Source organism: Entelurus aequoreus, linkage group LG11 (assembly GCF_033978785.1).
Source record: "Entelurus aequoreus isolate RoL-2023_Sb linkage group LG11, RoL_Eaeq_v1.1, whole genome shotgun sequence".
Lineage (NCBI taxonomy): Eukaryota > Metazoa > Chordata > Actinopteri > Syngnathiformes > Syngnathidae > Entelurus > Entelurus aequoreus.
This window is the reverse complement of record NC_084741.1, coordinates 22750180-22765989: the sequence shown is the minus strand read 5'-3', so window position 1 is coordinate 22765989 and position 15810 is coordinate 22750180. Positions and strand designations below refer to the sequence as shown.

At 43.8% G+C, this 15810-nt stretch overlaps 1 protein-coding gene and 1 long non-coding RNA gene across 2 annotated transcripts in view; one reads left to right on the top strand and one right to left on the bottom strand.

Annotated features, from left to right (window-relative positions):
• Nucleotides 1-15810, top strand: part of vwde (von Willebrand factor D and EGF domains) — a 94592-nt gene that overhangs the window by 55252 nt on the left and 23530 nt on the right. The window contains 13 exon segments of the mRNA XM_062062698.1: nucleotides 3231-3504; nucleotides 3703-3899; nucleotides 5968-6758; nucleotides 7555-7691; nucleotides 7781-7945; nucleotides 8076-8180; nucleotides 8254-8368; nucleotides 8438-8694; nucleotides 8836-9055; nucleotides 12459-12596; nucleotides 12668-12874; nucleotides 12988-13359; nucleotides 14851-14946. Of these exon segments, the coding sequence (XP_061918682.1) occupies nucleotides 3231-3504; nucleotides 3703-3899; nucleotides 5968-6758; nucleotides 7555-7691; nucleotides 7781-7945; nucleotides 8076-8180; nucleotides 8254-8368; nucleotides 8438-8694; nucleotides 8836-9055; nucleotides 12459-12596; nucleotides 12668-12874; nucleotides 12988-13359; nucleotides 14851-14946 (3074 nt within the window).
• Nucleotides 7808-12504, bottom strand: LOC133659878 (uncharacterized). Its single transcript, XR_009827737.1, has 3 exons — nucleotides 12427-12504; nucleotides 8436-9043; nucleotides 7808-8174 (listed from the first exon to the last, which is right to left on the bottom strand). It is a non-coding gene; the product is annotated as an uncharacterized LOC133659878 (long non-coding RNA).

Sequence of the window (15810 nt, the reverse complement as noted above, 5' to 3'; positions counted from 1 at the left end):
AAGATGTTGTTTTTCCTTCGAGCAGTCAAAACAATGACATTCCTGCTCTGTATGCTGGCTCTGACAATTCCAATTTATTCTTTCTCTTACTTCATCAAGATGGAATCTACCTTGCGATTCAAATCAGCAATCGCTCCAGTCTGTGATCCCACAGCACGACCCAATCCTTCCATTGCGTTGAACAGCCTGTTGGCCCCTTGAGTGGCTGCCATCGTCTTCCGAATTTGACGATACACCAGAGCAATGCCCAGCCCAATCAGCAAATGCCCTGCGATCACAGCTCCAAATAGGTAGATGTCTTCCACGTCCTCGATGGAAAGGACTGAGAGGCACATGATTCTCCAAGTATTCCAGGAATCTCTCACGTACCCCGCAGCAATGGTTCCATCAGGGCAGCCAGGCTCCCCCGAACCTCTTTTCCTTGTCGAAAAGACTGTGTCAATTGCGTCGAGAGTCCAGTTGATCAAATTCATTTTGATGTTTAGATTTGAGGACAGCTCAAGAAAAGAGGCTTCAAAAAGTTAAGACAAGACAAGGACACAAGAAAGCAAGCGGGAAGGAGGAGGAGCAGGGAAAAATGCGACCACCCTCACCAAGAGGCAAGACAGAAAGGCTTTATGAACCCAAGGTTCATAAAGCTTATATATTTTTAAAAAGTTACGTACGTGACGCGCACATACGGTCAAGTTATTGAATGTTTAGCAGCCAAGGCTGCATACTCACGGTACCTGATATTCAGCTGGGAATGACTACAACAGTAAATAAACACAAGACATATATATACTCTATTAGCCACAACACAACCAGGCTTATATTTAATATGCCACAAATTAATCCTGCATAATAACACCTGCGTGTTTGTTATGCTAGCTCCTAGCTCCTCTGCTAGCTCCTAGCTCCATAGAACATGCCAATACAATTCAAACACCTGATCAACACACACAATCACTCAGCCCAAAAGACCGTTCACCTAACCCAAGGTTCATAAAGCTTATATATTTTTAAAAAGTTACGTACGTGACGCGCACGTAGGTACGGTACGTGTTATGCTAGCTCCTCTGCTAGCTCCTAGCTCCATAGAACACGCCAATACAATTCAAACACATGATCAACACACACAATCACTCAGCCCAAAAGACCGTTCACCTAACCCAAGGTTCATAAAGCTTATATATTTTAAAAATGTTACGTACATACGCAAAAAAAAGCCAAAGCTGCATACTCACAGTAGCACGTCTGCGTCTTTGTCATCCAAATCAAAGTAATCCTGGTAAGAGTCTGTGTTGTCCCAGTTCTCTACAGGCGTCTGTGTATCCAAGTCAAATGTCCTCCTGGTTAGAGTCTCTGTTATCCGAGTTCTTCCATCTTGACTGCATCTTTCGGGAATGTAAACAAAGAAGCGCCGGCTGTGTACTGTTGTGGCTGACTACGTTCGAAAAATACGTCCATTTCGCACCGACAACTTTCTTCTTTGCTTGCTCAGCTTCCTTCTTCATAATGCAATGAACATGATTGAAACAGATTCACGAACACAGATGTCCAGAATACTGTGGAATTATGAAATGAAAACAGAGCTTTTTCGTATTGTCTTCAATGTGGAAGGCATACCCGTGTTCGCCGGTCTACGTCACGCGCATACGTCATCCTCAGAGGCGTTTCGAACCGGAAGTTTAGCGGCAAATTTAAAATGTCACTTTATAAGTTAACCCGGCCGTATTGGCATGTGTTATAATGTTAAGATTTCATCATTGATATATAAACTATCAGACTGCGTGGTCGGTAGTAGTGGGTTTCAGTAGGCCTTTAAGGAGACTTATTACGTATATCTAGCTTGTGTGCTATTGTGTGCTTAGCAGTTGTGTAGCTGCTAGGTCCTAGTAGTCTATAGCCTACCATTACTTGTTTATATTCACAAATGTGCTGTTTTGGACTGCATTATTGTTCAATGAAGGACACTTACTACGTATGTCTCGCTTGTGTGCTATTGTGTGCTGAGCAGTTGTGTAGCTGCTAGGTCCTAGTAGTCGATAGACTACCGTTACTTGTTTATAGTGACAAATGTGCTGTTTTAGACTACAATATTGTTCAATGGACACGTACTACCTATGTCTCGCTTGTGTGCTATTGTGCGCTTAGCAGTTGTGTAGCTGCTAGCTCCTAGTAGTCTATAGCCTACCATTACTTGTTTATATTGACAAATGTGCTGTTTTAGACTGCATTATTGTTCAATGAAGGACACTTACTACATATGTCTCGCTTGTGTGCTATTGTGTGCTTAGCAGTTGTGTAGCTGCTAGGTCCTAGTAGTCGATAGACTACCGTTACTTGTTTATAGTGACAAATGTGCTGTTTTAGACTACAACATTGTTCAATGGACACTTACTACCTATGTCTCGCTAGTGTGCTGTTGTGCACTTAGCTGTTGTGTAGCTGCTAGCTCCTAGTAGTCGATAGCCTACCATTACTTGTTTATATTGACAAATGTGCTGTTTTAGACTGCATTATTGTTCAATGAAGGACACTTACTACGTATGTCTCGCTTGCGTGCTATTATGTGCTTAGCAATTGTGTAGTTGCTAGCTCCTAGTAGTCGATTGCCTACCGTTACTTGTTTATAGTGACAAATGTGCTGTTTTAGACTGCAATATTGTTCAATGGACACTTACTACCTATGTCTCGCTTGTGTGCTATTGTGTGCTTCGCAGTTGTGTAGCTGCTAGCTCCTAGTAGTCGATAGACTACCGTTACTTGTTTATACTGACAAATGTGCTGTTTTAGACTGCAATATTGTTCAATGAAGGACACTTATTACACATGTCTCGCTTGTGTGCTATTATGTGCTTAGCAGTTGTGTAGCTGCTAGCTCCTAGTAGTCGATTGCCTACCGTTACTTGTTTATATTGACAAATGTGCTGTTTTAGACTGCAATATTGTTCAATGAAGGACACTTACTACCAATGTCTCGCTTATGTGCTTAGCTGTTGTGTAGCTGCTAGCTCCTAGTAGTCTATAGCCTACAATGTTTACCTTTTGTAAATGACTTGACTAAAATACAAGAAAAGACCAACCATGTGTGCTTATTGGAGGACATTTAGATGTTAACTGGTTGTCCAGGTTTTTATTTTTTTGCTAATATCGGAACAATATCAATACCGGATCGGGGCACCCCTACTGTGAAGCAGACAATGTGTTTATCCAAAGACAAATTTTGATGCTGTCTCCATCCACAGGCGCTACGAGAACTACCAAATCGGCACCTTCGTGCTCTACAGGAGCTCCCGCTGGCCCTTTGAGGTCCATGTCCGCCATTGGGAGTGCGGCAGCGGCGTGGCCCCGACGTCGTGCGCGTGCGGCTTGGTGGCGAGGGACGGCAGCGACGTCATCGCCTTCGACATGTGCGATGGCGAAACGGGGGAAACCAAGCCCCGCCTTTCAGTGAAGAACGGAGACCTGAGCAAGAGCGGTGTACGCGTCAGCGAGTCCTACCAAGGACGCAAAGTCACGGTGAGTGAAGAAAATACATTAGGAGCAGTCATTAGGAACCAGACTCATCTTTTTCATACATGAAAGGTTTTTGTTTGTCCATTTAAGAGCATAAATATCCCAAGATTGTGACAGTGCCCTCTCTAGTGGACTGAAGTGAAGCATTCCAACTCCCGTTTTCTGCTGGTGACCCATTCTCATAATTTTGTGTTGTGACAGTTGACCTTTTCATCGGGAGCATTTGTACGTGCTGATGTGGCGGACTGGGGTTTGAGTCTGACTCTGAGAGCCCCTGGTTCAGACCGCGGACACACCACAGGCCTGTGTGGGACTTACGATGGAGAGCCGGACAACGACTTCCACTCATTGGCGGGGACCAAATTGGAGGATCTGCAAGCCTTCATCTCTGACTGGAGGTTAGTGTCTTTGCAAGGGGTTCTTGTAGCTCTCATTTCCACCAAGCCTTATGGTTCTGAAAGGTACCAATTTGACTGCAATGCTTTAATGTGGAGAGGGCTAAACTGTGCCACTCTTCGGTACCCCTTCCCATCGATAGTGGTGGGTCACAGTCTTCTTCCACCCCTAACAGGCTCCCCTCAGAAAGTAGCATGTTTAAATACAGAATAAAACTTGAAATTATGAGATAAAAAGTCATAATTAAGAGATAAAAAGTCAAAAATATGAGATAGGAAGTCAAAATTATGAGGGAATAAGTCTTATTTATGAGATAAAAAGTCAAAATTCTGAGATAAAAACTTAATAATTATGAGATAGGAAGTCAAGAATATGAGATAAAGTGTCATGATTATGAGATAGGAAGTCATAGTTATGAGATAGGAAGTCAAGAATATGAGATAAAGTGTCATGATTATAAGATAGGAAGTCATAGTTATGAGATAGGAAGTCAAAATTATGAGATAAAATGTCATAGTTATGAGATAAAATGTCATAGTTATGAGATAAAGTCAAAATTAAGAGATAAAGTCACAATTATGAGATAAGAAAAATGTAATTATGAGATAAAAAGTTATGAGATTAATGTCATAATTATGAGATAGTGGAAGATATATTGTAAGATATAAAGTTGAAATTATGAGAAGTCCAAAATATGAGATAAAAAGTCATAATTATAAGATAGGAAGTCAAAATTGTGAGATAAAAAGTTATATTAATGAGATAAAGTCAAAATTATGAGATAAAGTCGATTTCATGAGTTAAAAATTTTAAGATAAAAAGTTGAAATTTTGAGATGAAAAGTTAAAAATATGAGATAAAAAGTAATAATTATGAGATAGGAAGTCAAAATTATGAGATAAAAAAGTTGAATTTATGAGTTAAAAATTGTAAGATAAAAAGTTGAAATTATGAGATGAAAAGTAAAAATATGAGATAAAAAACATAAAAGATAGAAAGTCAAAATTAAGAGGTAAATTGTCAAAATTATGAGATAAACATTTTAGTTATGAGATAGAAAGTCAAAAGTAGAAGATAAAAAGTCACATTGGAGGATTTGCAGGCTTTCATCTCTGACTGGAGGTTGGTGTCATTGGAAGTGGTTTTAAAAAATTACTTACGACTTATGTGTGAAATTATTAACACATTACCCTATAATATATCAAATAATATTATTTAGCTCATAATTGAATATTATAGAGTATGTGAAAGTTTGACTCCTATCTTGTTTACTTCCTTGACGACCTTCTTCAAGTTTTTTAATCAATCAGAAGTATCAAGCAGCTAAAATGCGCCAAACATGGATAAGTGCGGAAAGCGTGATTTACATTTTCCCATCATGCATTGCAGGAGATTTAAAATGGATGTAATTTAGAATGATGTGTTGTGCATGGACGTTTTTATAACATCCGCACAGTTCAGTGAGCAGGTTGTGTTATGTGTGACCATGTGGGTCTACTTTTTGTCTTAGTTTATTTGCGCCATGAGTGGGAAAGGTTGTTTGGATTGGGTCATTGATAAATATGCTCTGCTGTCCATCCATCCATCCATCTTCAACCGCTTATCCGGAATCGGGTCGCGGGGACAACAGCTCCAGCTGAGACCCCCAGACTTCCCTCTCCAGAGCAACATTAGCGACTTCCTCCTGGGGAATCTCGAAGCGTTCCCAGGCCAGAGAGGAGATGTAAAATAATCAATAATCAAATCCCGCGGGGTCTCCTCCCAGCGGGACGTGCAACGAGGACCTCCCTAGGGAGACGCTCGTGAGGCATCCGCACGAGATGTCCGAATGTTGCTCTGCTGTGTTCACTGTAAATTGCAATTCATGGGCATTAATCTGATTTACTCAAGATGTCCCCAACATGTTGGCAAATTTAGAGCAATTATAATGTCAGATAATTCATATTTAGATGCCTGGTTAAACTCGTGACGTCACGCGGGCCAAACTGAAATTGGCGGTGGGCTGCACTTGCTCATGTAATGGACTTCCCATGGATAGTGGTGGGTTACAATTTTTTCCACCCCAAACAGGCTCCGCCCAGGAAGGAGCATGTTCGACTCCAAGTCTTCGTCATCTCCCAGCATGTTTAGCCTGCGCGAGTTCTGCAACTGTCAAACGGAAACCAGCCAGGGAAGTCGCCGTCCCCCAGTCACCTGCTCTCGCCACGGCAATGTGCAGCTCTCCAGCATCATCCCCTCGCTGGACGTCACAGCCGAGTACATCAGCTCGTTGGAGTTGCTCACCGGGGAGGAAGATGGCGGACAAGTGCTGCATCCTGGCCTCCTCATCCCCAACAAGCAGCATGGAAGTGCCGCCGCTCGGAACAAGAGACAGACCCAGCCGTACGTCCCCAACTCCTCCCACCAAAGCCTCCGCCAGTCTGACCTGGAGAGCTTTGCTTACTTCTTCCCAGAAGACCACGAAGCGACGTCTCATGTAGACCTAGCCCCGGCATGGCCGACGCCCTCCGGGCTGACCGAGCATCAGGCCCGGGCCGAGTGCCGGGACGCTGTGGTCAACTCCAGTGTCGCTCAGAGCTGCGGACGTCTCCTCCGCGACTTCGTGGTGACCGCTGCGGTAGACATGTGCGTCAGCGACATCCAGCGGAAAGACGAGCTCTCGTGGCTCAACGCGACGTTACCGCTGCTGGAGAACGAGTGTGAGAGGCGGCTGGCGGAGGAGGGCACCAGGACGCCAGACCACCAGGACATGGTGGCCATCCTCAAGTGTCCCAGTCTGTGCAACGGTAACGGACAGTGCTCTGAGTGGGGCTGCATCTGCTTCCCTGGGTTTGGGTCCTACGACTGCAGCGTGTTGTCAGGTAAGTCCAGTCTGATTACCGTAAAGCCCGACTATATGCAGCTACTACTTATAAAACGGTGTGGCTAATTTATGGATTTTTATTCGCTAAGGGCCGTAATGTTTTGTGTTTAATAATTTTCATTAACCTCAAGCTGAAACACTGAAAAGGTGTGTTATTGTTTGTGCTATGGCGCCATCTTTTGGACGAGTTTGCTCACTGCCGGTGTTGTGGGTTGAAATTGTTCTTCCTGTTTTAGTGCTTTGAACTGGCAGTAAAACTGTTCATAGCGTTTCTGCTTGAAAGGATTGTTAATTCATCACTTCGAGCAACGTTTGTAAGTTTTACAATATAAACCGTCCCATGTGTGATGTCTGTAGGAGTGTTTTCGTGCATATTTGTGTGCTCGCTATCATGTAATGAAGCTAGTGCAGTTAGCTTTAGCTAAAATGTTTACGTTTACGAGTGTCTGTGTTAGTATTATTAACTTACAATGGCATTGTTTTTGTATTGTTTGTTTCACAAATTGATCAGTAAATTCACCAAAACGTCACCATGGAGTTATTGAGTCTGTTTAGCTGATTGGAGAGCTAGCTTCTGCAGCTTGTGGGTCAATGACGATGACTTCTGTTTTGTTTGATCAGCCATTTTACTGCCGTGTTACAGACACCGTTTGGAAACAATTAAAGTATGTAAATAGACATTTACAAAATATTTCTGTGTCACAGCGTATACTGTATATCTGCGACTCTGTAATCTAAAATATAGGGCAAACACTTTACTGTATTTGTGATATATTTCTTTCAACACACTGAAGACCAGATCCCAGAGATCACAGAGTTGGAGTCGGGGGGTCTTTGTGACGTCCGACAGGGCGACTGCGCCACGGTCCACGTATACGGTCAAGGTTTTAAGGAGTCCCACAAGCTCAAGTGTGAGTTTGTAAAAGAAAAGGTAGTCTTTGAAGTGTTTGAATGAAGACACCGCCATCTTTACTGTTCAGAAATCGAATTCCGTCCTTTCTTCCTGTCACGTCTTACAAGTTGGTGGGAAGCGAGCGGCTTCTGGACGAGCCTCAGTTAGTCCCCGCCACCTTTGTGGACGTGACGGCGATGGCGTGCCAGCTCCCCCCGGAGGTCAACCGAGCTCCTGCAGGTGTGGACGTGATGATATCAACAAACGGACCATTGGCCCGCTGGCAGATCAAAGTTAGTACAAACTCCAATACATGAGTCCTGCTGAGTTCATGGTCCACACATGCTGCTGTACTTTCAATTATTGTGTTATCCAAGGACTTTACTGTGTACTTAGAGGCAACATTGTGTCTCTACCTGACAGGTGTCCAACGACGGCTACAGCTACAGCAACGCTAAAATACTGACTCTGTATGACGGAAACTGTCAGGTCTGCGTCCTGCACCCTGAGGTCCTCTGCAGCCTGCGGGTGAGGACAATAAACAAAAGGTGAGGTTATGTTGGAACAAATACAAAGAGTTGTCGCTGTCTTTTCTTCCTAGGAGAAAACATGCAACATCGACGGCTTCTGTTACAGCGAGGACGAGTCGCATCCTATCAGTCCTTGCCTGACGTGTCGCCCTGCCTCCTCCCAACACACTTGGACAATGGCGGCTCGTAAGCGCTTGTGCGTTAACGTTGTTAGATGGACACACAGATGGCTCATTGCAACATTTTTACCCACAGAAAATGAGCCCCCCGTGCTGGAGTCGTTGCCTCCTCGCCTGTGGTCCTTCCAGGGGGAGGTCTTCATCTACCAGCTGCAGGCTCGGGACCCCGAGGGCTCGGCGGTGGTATTCACTTTGAAATCGACTCCAGAGGACGCGACGTTGTCTCCTGCTGGCCTGATCATCTGGAAGGTCAGGGCTCAGCCGGGTGACACGCACACGTTCAACTTTACTGTGATGGACGACTGCAATGCTGAGACATTGGCCTCTGTGCAGGTACGTCTTTACTGTTTCTGTCCAGTAGAGGGTGCCAAGAACACACAAGACATCTGCTTCAAACAGCAGCATGAAAATACTGTACTGACCTTTAAAGGCTGGGTATTCGTCATAGGAAATTATCCTGAACTTTTATCACAGGTGTCAGTGCGGCCCTGCGAGTGTGCGAATGGCGCCTCTTGCGTGACAAACGTCAACCTGCCCGCCGGCAGTGGCCAGTACGTGTGCGCTTGCCCCGGCGGATTCAAAGGTCAAAGGTGCGAGGTGGACATTGACGACTGTAAGCCCAACCCCTGCAGGCTGGGACGATGTTTTGACGGCCCCAACTCCTTCACATGTATCTGCCCACCTGGAATGAAGGGTACACTCACATCTGCCTTCTTACCTACCTCCCTATTCACTGACCTACTTACTGACCTGCCTAATCTATATGCCTAACCTCCCCACCTACCTCCCTGCCTCCCTCCTCACTGACCTACTGACTGAAGTACTTACTTACTCTACCTAGAGTACCTACCTTCTTACTTACTTACTCGACCTAGAGTACCTACCTCCTTACTTACTTACCTACCAATCTACATACCTAACCTCCCCACCTTCCTTCCGGCCTACTGACCTACTTACTTACCTACCCACTTAATCTATGTACCTAACCTACTTACATACTAAACTACATATTCCCTACCTACAGATTTCCCTATTCTATGTACCTAACCTCCCCACCCAGCTACCTACCTACTTCCTTCTTCCCTACTCACTGACCTACTTACTTACCTACCTAATCTACATACCTAACCGCCCCACCTACCTACCGCCATACCTACTAATAACCTACTTACTTACTTTGCTATTTACCTCCCTCTCTCCCTACTTACTGACCTATTTACTTACTTACCTAATCTACCTACAAAACTTATCTACAAAACCCAACACCAGTAAAGTTGGCACGTTGTGTAATTCGTAAATAAAAACAGAATACAATGATTTGCAAATCCTTTTCAACCTATATTCATATGAATAGACTGCAAATACAAGATATTTAATGTTTGAACTGAGAAACTTTTTTTTGTTGTTGTTGCAAATAATCATTAACTTGGACTTTATTGGCAGCAACACATTGCAAAAAAGTTGTCACAGGGGCATTTTTACCACTGTGTTACATGGCCTTTCTTTTTAACAACACTCAGCAAACTTTTGGGAACTTATTTTTGAAGTGGAATTATTTCCCATTCTTGCTTGATGTACAGCTTAAGTTGTTCAACAGTCCGGGGTCTCCGTTGTGGTATTTTAGACTTCATATTGCGCCACACATTTTCAATGGAAGACAGGTCTGGACTACAGGCAGGCCAGTCTAGTACCCGCACTCTTTTACCATGAAGCCACACTGTTGTGACACGTGGCTTGGCATTATCTTGCTGAAATAAGCAGGGATAACGTTGCTTGGATGGCAAAATATGTTGCTCCAAAACCTGTATGTACTTTCAGCATTAATGGTGCCATGTGGGCTCAGGAACACATCCTTCACACACTGATGTTGCTTTTTAATGCAGTACCGCCTGAGGGATAGAAGGTCTGTAATATCATCGCTTACGTGCAGTGATTTCTCCAGATTTTCTGAACCTTTTGATGATATTACCGACCGTAGATGGTGAAATCCCTAAATTACTTGTATTGCAAGGAATTTAGGGATTTCACCATCTACGGTCGTTGAGAAATGTTGACCCTTGCCCCATCCTTGTTTGTGAATGACTGAGAATTTCATGGAAGCTGTTTTTATACCAAATCATGGCACCCACCTGTTCCCAATTAGCCTGTTCACCTGTGGGATGTTCCAAATAAGTGTTTGATGAGCATTCCTCAACTTTATCAGTCTTTTTTGCCACTCGTGCCAGCTTTTTTGAAACATGTTGCAGTCTTCAAATTCCAAATGAGCTAGTATTTGCAAAAAATAACGTTTTCCAGTTCGAGCGTTAAGTATCTTGTTTTTGCAGTACATTCAATTGAATATAGGTTGAAAAGGATTTGCAAATCATTGTATTTTGTTTTTATTTACGATTTACACAAGGTGCTAACTTCACTGGTTTTAGGTTTTGTACCTACATTTCTTATCTACTTCCCCACCTATAAATTACTAGGGGTGTAACGGTACGTGTATTTGTATTGAACCGTTTCGGTACGGGGGTTTCGGTTCGGTTCGGAGGTGTACCGAACGAGTTTCCACACGGATATATTAAGTAGCGTACCGCACGTTGTGTAAACACACAACACACGGCATGCTAGCAGCGACCGGGCTACGACAACATGTAAAAGCCAGAGCTGGAAGACCCTCCTGCCTCGTTAAGATCTCCCGTTTGGGAACACTTTGGCTGCACGATACAACAATGGAGGACGGAGGTTTGCCGACATTGTTCAGCAGCTGCTTCTGACAACACGTCAAACATGCTAACCCATTTGAAGCGTCACCACCGCATTCAAGCAGCCTCTCCTCAGCGAGTCAGGCAGGGCTAAAGCAATAACAAATGTTTTTATAGCAGCAGATTTAAGACCATATTGCATTAGAAACTAGATTTTGACCCACTTCTATGGTGGAAGAACAATAAGCCCATATATCCTCTTACTGCTAAGTTAGCCAGGCTGGGGGGGAAAATAAAAGTTAATCTGAGGCCGAGTTGACTTGAAACTGTTTAATGTTGCACTTTTTATATGTAGAAGAAAATTTTGTCATTTTATTTAATCTGAGCAACAACTTGAGGCAGTTTAATGTTGATTAACACAACCCCGACTTAAACAAGTTGAAAAACTTATTCGGGTGTTACCATTTAGTGGTCAATTGTACGGAATATGTACTGTACTGTGCAATCTACTAATAAAAGTTTCAATCAATCAATCAATCAAAAAAAGCACTTTATATGTAGAAAGGTTTTGTTAAGAAACCATTCTGAGCCTTATCTTATTTAGTTTTTATTTTATATATGTTGACCACATTAACCCTGGCAATGGACCCTGTGTGTATATGTATGTTATGCCATTGTTTAAACATTTGGTAAATAAATAACCAAAAAATGTATATTTTGTTGTTTTCTTACTGTACCGAAAATGAACCGAACCGTGACCTCTAAACCGAGGTACGTACCGAACCGACATTTTTGTGTACCGTTACACCCCTATAAATTACCCATCTAATCTACCCAACTTCCGACCTATCCCCTTGATCTAACCTACAGACCTACTTACCTACCTCCCTACCTATAACCTAGCCACCTGATCTATTTACCTTCCTACCTACCTACCCCCTTACCTAACCTACCCTATTTACCTGATATACCTACCTACTTCCCCCTACCTACAATATAGCCATTTACTTACCTATTCTAGAATTCCTTCCCATTTACATACCTATGTAATCTACTTATAGCCTACCCACTTAATATATCTACCTACCTAATCCACCCACCTTTGTACCTACCGTCTTTACCTAAGGTACACACCTACTTAATTACCCCATACCTATAACCTGCCCACTTAATCTATCCACCTACCTACCTTTCTACCTCATTTACCTTATCTACCGGCCCTTCTTCCTACTTACCTAGCTCCTTTCCCCAACCTACCCACCTACCTGATATACAGTATCTACCTACCCACCTACTTGGTATACCTACCTACAATCTACCTACCAATCTAAAACTACCTACCTAACATTACATACCTATCTAATGCTGCACCACCTACCGAGATACACTGGTCATCGTGTCTGTGGTCAGGTGTCACCTGCAGAGAGGACATGGACGAGTGCGCCTCCCAGCCGTGTTTTCCAGGAGTGGACTGCAGCAACACGCTAGGCTCCTTCTCGTGCGGAGTCTGCCCACGCGGCCTCAGCGGCGATGGGAGGATCTGCACTCGTACGTGCTCACACGGTTGTGTCACTAACAACGTGTCACTGGTGTGTGAGCGTGTCTTTCTTGACCCAAAGCCCTCAAGGCAGCGACAACCACAGAAGGGAGAGCGCCGCCCAAAGCCCCTCCCACCTCCTCCTGCACCCAGAGGCCGTGCCACCCGGGGGTTCAGTGCTTTGAAACCCGCCACGTGTCGGCGGGCTTCGTCTGTGGACCCTGTCCTCCTGGTCTCCATGGAAACGGGCTAAGCTGCGCGTCAACAGTTAAGGATGCGAGAGTAGGAGGTAGCACCCACACACATCAGCTGTCAATCACACGGGTGGTTGCTAAGATACACAAAATACGTTGTGCTCTCCCTATTTTGAAGTCATATTTTCTAACTTCCAGTCTTTTCCAGGTCGGAGTACGACCGTTCTAAATTCAAGTAAGGAAATGACCCCCACATCCGCCTCATCACCCCCCGCATTACCCAGAAGACCCGCCGACAGGACGAGGAGACCAGGCGCCACCATGAACGCCCGCAGGCTTTCTTCCTCGGAGAGAAGCCCCGAATCCCCTCAGACTCCGTCCGTCACCGGAGTCTCCGCCCCCACCTTCAACCGCGGCGGTGTGGTGCCGACCCCTGACCTCACCAGCGGGGAGACACGCCATTTGACCTGCGACGACTCTCCCTGCTTCCCGGGGGTCCAGTGTGAGCACGTTGGCCCGGGATCCTTCAGCTGCGCGCGCTGTCCGCGTGGTTACACTGGCAACGGGGTCACATGCAAAGGTAAATACAGGTGTGGAAGTGGTTGCTATGGCAGGTAAGGTTGTACTTTTGCCTCATTCCTGTGAGAATCCTGCTGTGGTAGCCCTTTTTTTTTTAAATTTATATTTCTCTAGTACTGCATATATTATTAAGTTAAATTATTTGTTTGTTGAAAGATGGCTATTAAAGCCTACTACGCTGCTGCACTTTAATGTTGGTCATTGTGGTGGTGCTTGATGAATGCCTGGGCCTGCTGCACTACTGCACGGTATAGCTCGGTTGGTAGAGTGGCCGTGCCAGCAACTTATAATAATAATACCTGGGATTTATATAGCGCTTTTCTAAGTACCCAAAGTCGCTTTACATGTTAAAAACTTGCTTCCACCATCCTAGTCACTGCCGTTGTGTCCTTGGGCAAGACACCTTACCCACCTGCTCCCAGTGCCACCCACACTGGTTTAAAAATGTAACTTAGATATTGGGTTTCACAATGTAAAGTGCTTTGAGTCACTAGAGAAAAGCGCTAATTAAATATAATTCATTTCACTTTGATGTTGGTCATTGTGGTTGTTCTTGATGAATACTTGGGCCTGTTGCGCTACTGCACTTTAATGTTGGTCATTGTGGTGGTGCATGATGAATGCTTGGGCCTGCTCCGCTACTGCACTTTGATGTTGGTCATCGTCGTGGTGCTTGATGAATACTTGGGCCTACTGTGCTACTGTACTTTAATTTACAGTAGCTCATTATGGTTGTGGTAGCCATTTTTGTGTTATTTATATTTCTCTAGTACTGCATATATTATTAAGTTAAATTATTTATTTCTTGAATTGCCATGAAAATATATTGTGATATACAATAATATATACAATAATATATTCTAATTCAAGTTAATTTATTGAATTAGAAACTGTCATTTATATTCTGTGTAATTTACAGCACCTGTAACGAGAGGCCACACTAATATGGCTGTGAGTACATCACTCTGACGATAGGGTATAGGGACGCACAGGTGAAATTGATTGGGTTGAGAGACTGGCGCTGAAAACAGTTTTTGACCACTTCTAACGTAACACTTAAGCTTTAGTTTTTTGTTTATAGCTTTGTAAGCAGTTAAAGTAGTTTTTCGTTCACCTTGGATGTACTGTTTGATGTACATGGAAATAAGACCTTATTGCAAATACATTTATTTTTGAGAAACTTAAGTTGGAGTCAGAAGTGCGTTTAAAAAGTGTACCACCAGTCTTGGCTCAGCCCACGGCCTTTGGTTTACAACCTGGGTAAAGTTGGAAAGGCCAATAGCATTAAGGAGTGGGACTATCCAGGACGAGCTGCAGACAACCACCCGGTAGCATCTGTGAGCAGAGAATAGTGTATCTATTTCTCTTTTGGACTTATCAAGTCAGTAGTGATTTATTCAATCACGCTTAAAGTGAAGGATGAGGCAAAAACACAACCTTACTTACTGTACTTGCTGTCAGTCTCTACTTCCTCTTCCTGTTTCTGTTCCAGCTGTGTGCAGGTTTCCATGCGGGAGCAACATGCAGTGCACGCAGCCCAACACGTGCACGTGCAAGGAGGGCTACACCGGCTATAACTGCCACATCGGTGAGACACCTGGTGTGTGTGTGTGTGTGTGTGTGTGTGTGTGTGTGTGTGTGTGTGTGTGTGTGTGTGTGTGTGTGTGTGTGTGTGTGTGTGTGTGTGTGTGTGTGTGTGTGTGTGTGTGTGTGTGTTCTCGTATTTCTACCCTTCTTGAGACATCAACAAAGAAAAGTACCTTCCATATGAGGACCGGTGAACAAGTTAGGACCGAAATCATCGTCACAATACGGAAAACTATTGCATCTAATAGAGAATCTCTCATTTGCACCCCTGTTGGTGAAATCTATCAAAATTAGGGTGGTCCCAAAAAGAAGGGATTTTTCAAATTGACTGTGTGTCGGTTTTAAAAGTGCTCCCCCTCTGGTCAACATATGAAATGGGGACGGCATGGTGAAGTTGGTAGAGTGGCCGTGCCAGCAATCGGAAGGGTTGCTGGTTACTGGGGTTCAATCCCCACCTTCTACCATCCTAGTCACATCCGTTGTGCTCCTGATGGCTGCTGGTTAGCGCCTTGCATGGCAGCTTCCGCCATCAGTGTGTGAATGGGTGAATGTGGAAATACTGTCTAAGCGCTTTGAGTACCTTGAAGGTAGAAAAGTGCTATACAAGTATAACCCATTTATAATTTATTTATTAAATAACAAGTGTGTGTAAAAATGTGAAGTGCTCCCCCTCTGGCCAACATATGTGACAACAAGTATGTGTAACAAATTGAAATGCACCCCCTTTGGCCAAAATTTATTTAAAAAATTAAATAAATATGTATATAGAGACATACTGTAACAACTTTGAAGTAATTATTGAAGATTAAAAACCAATTAGAAACAAACAAAAACAAAACTAAAAGCTTACCTTTTTTATATTTGC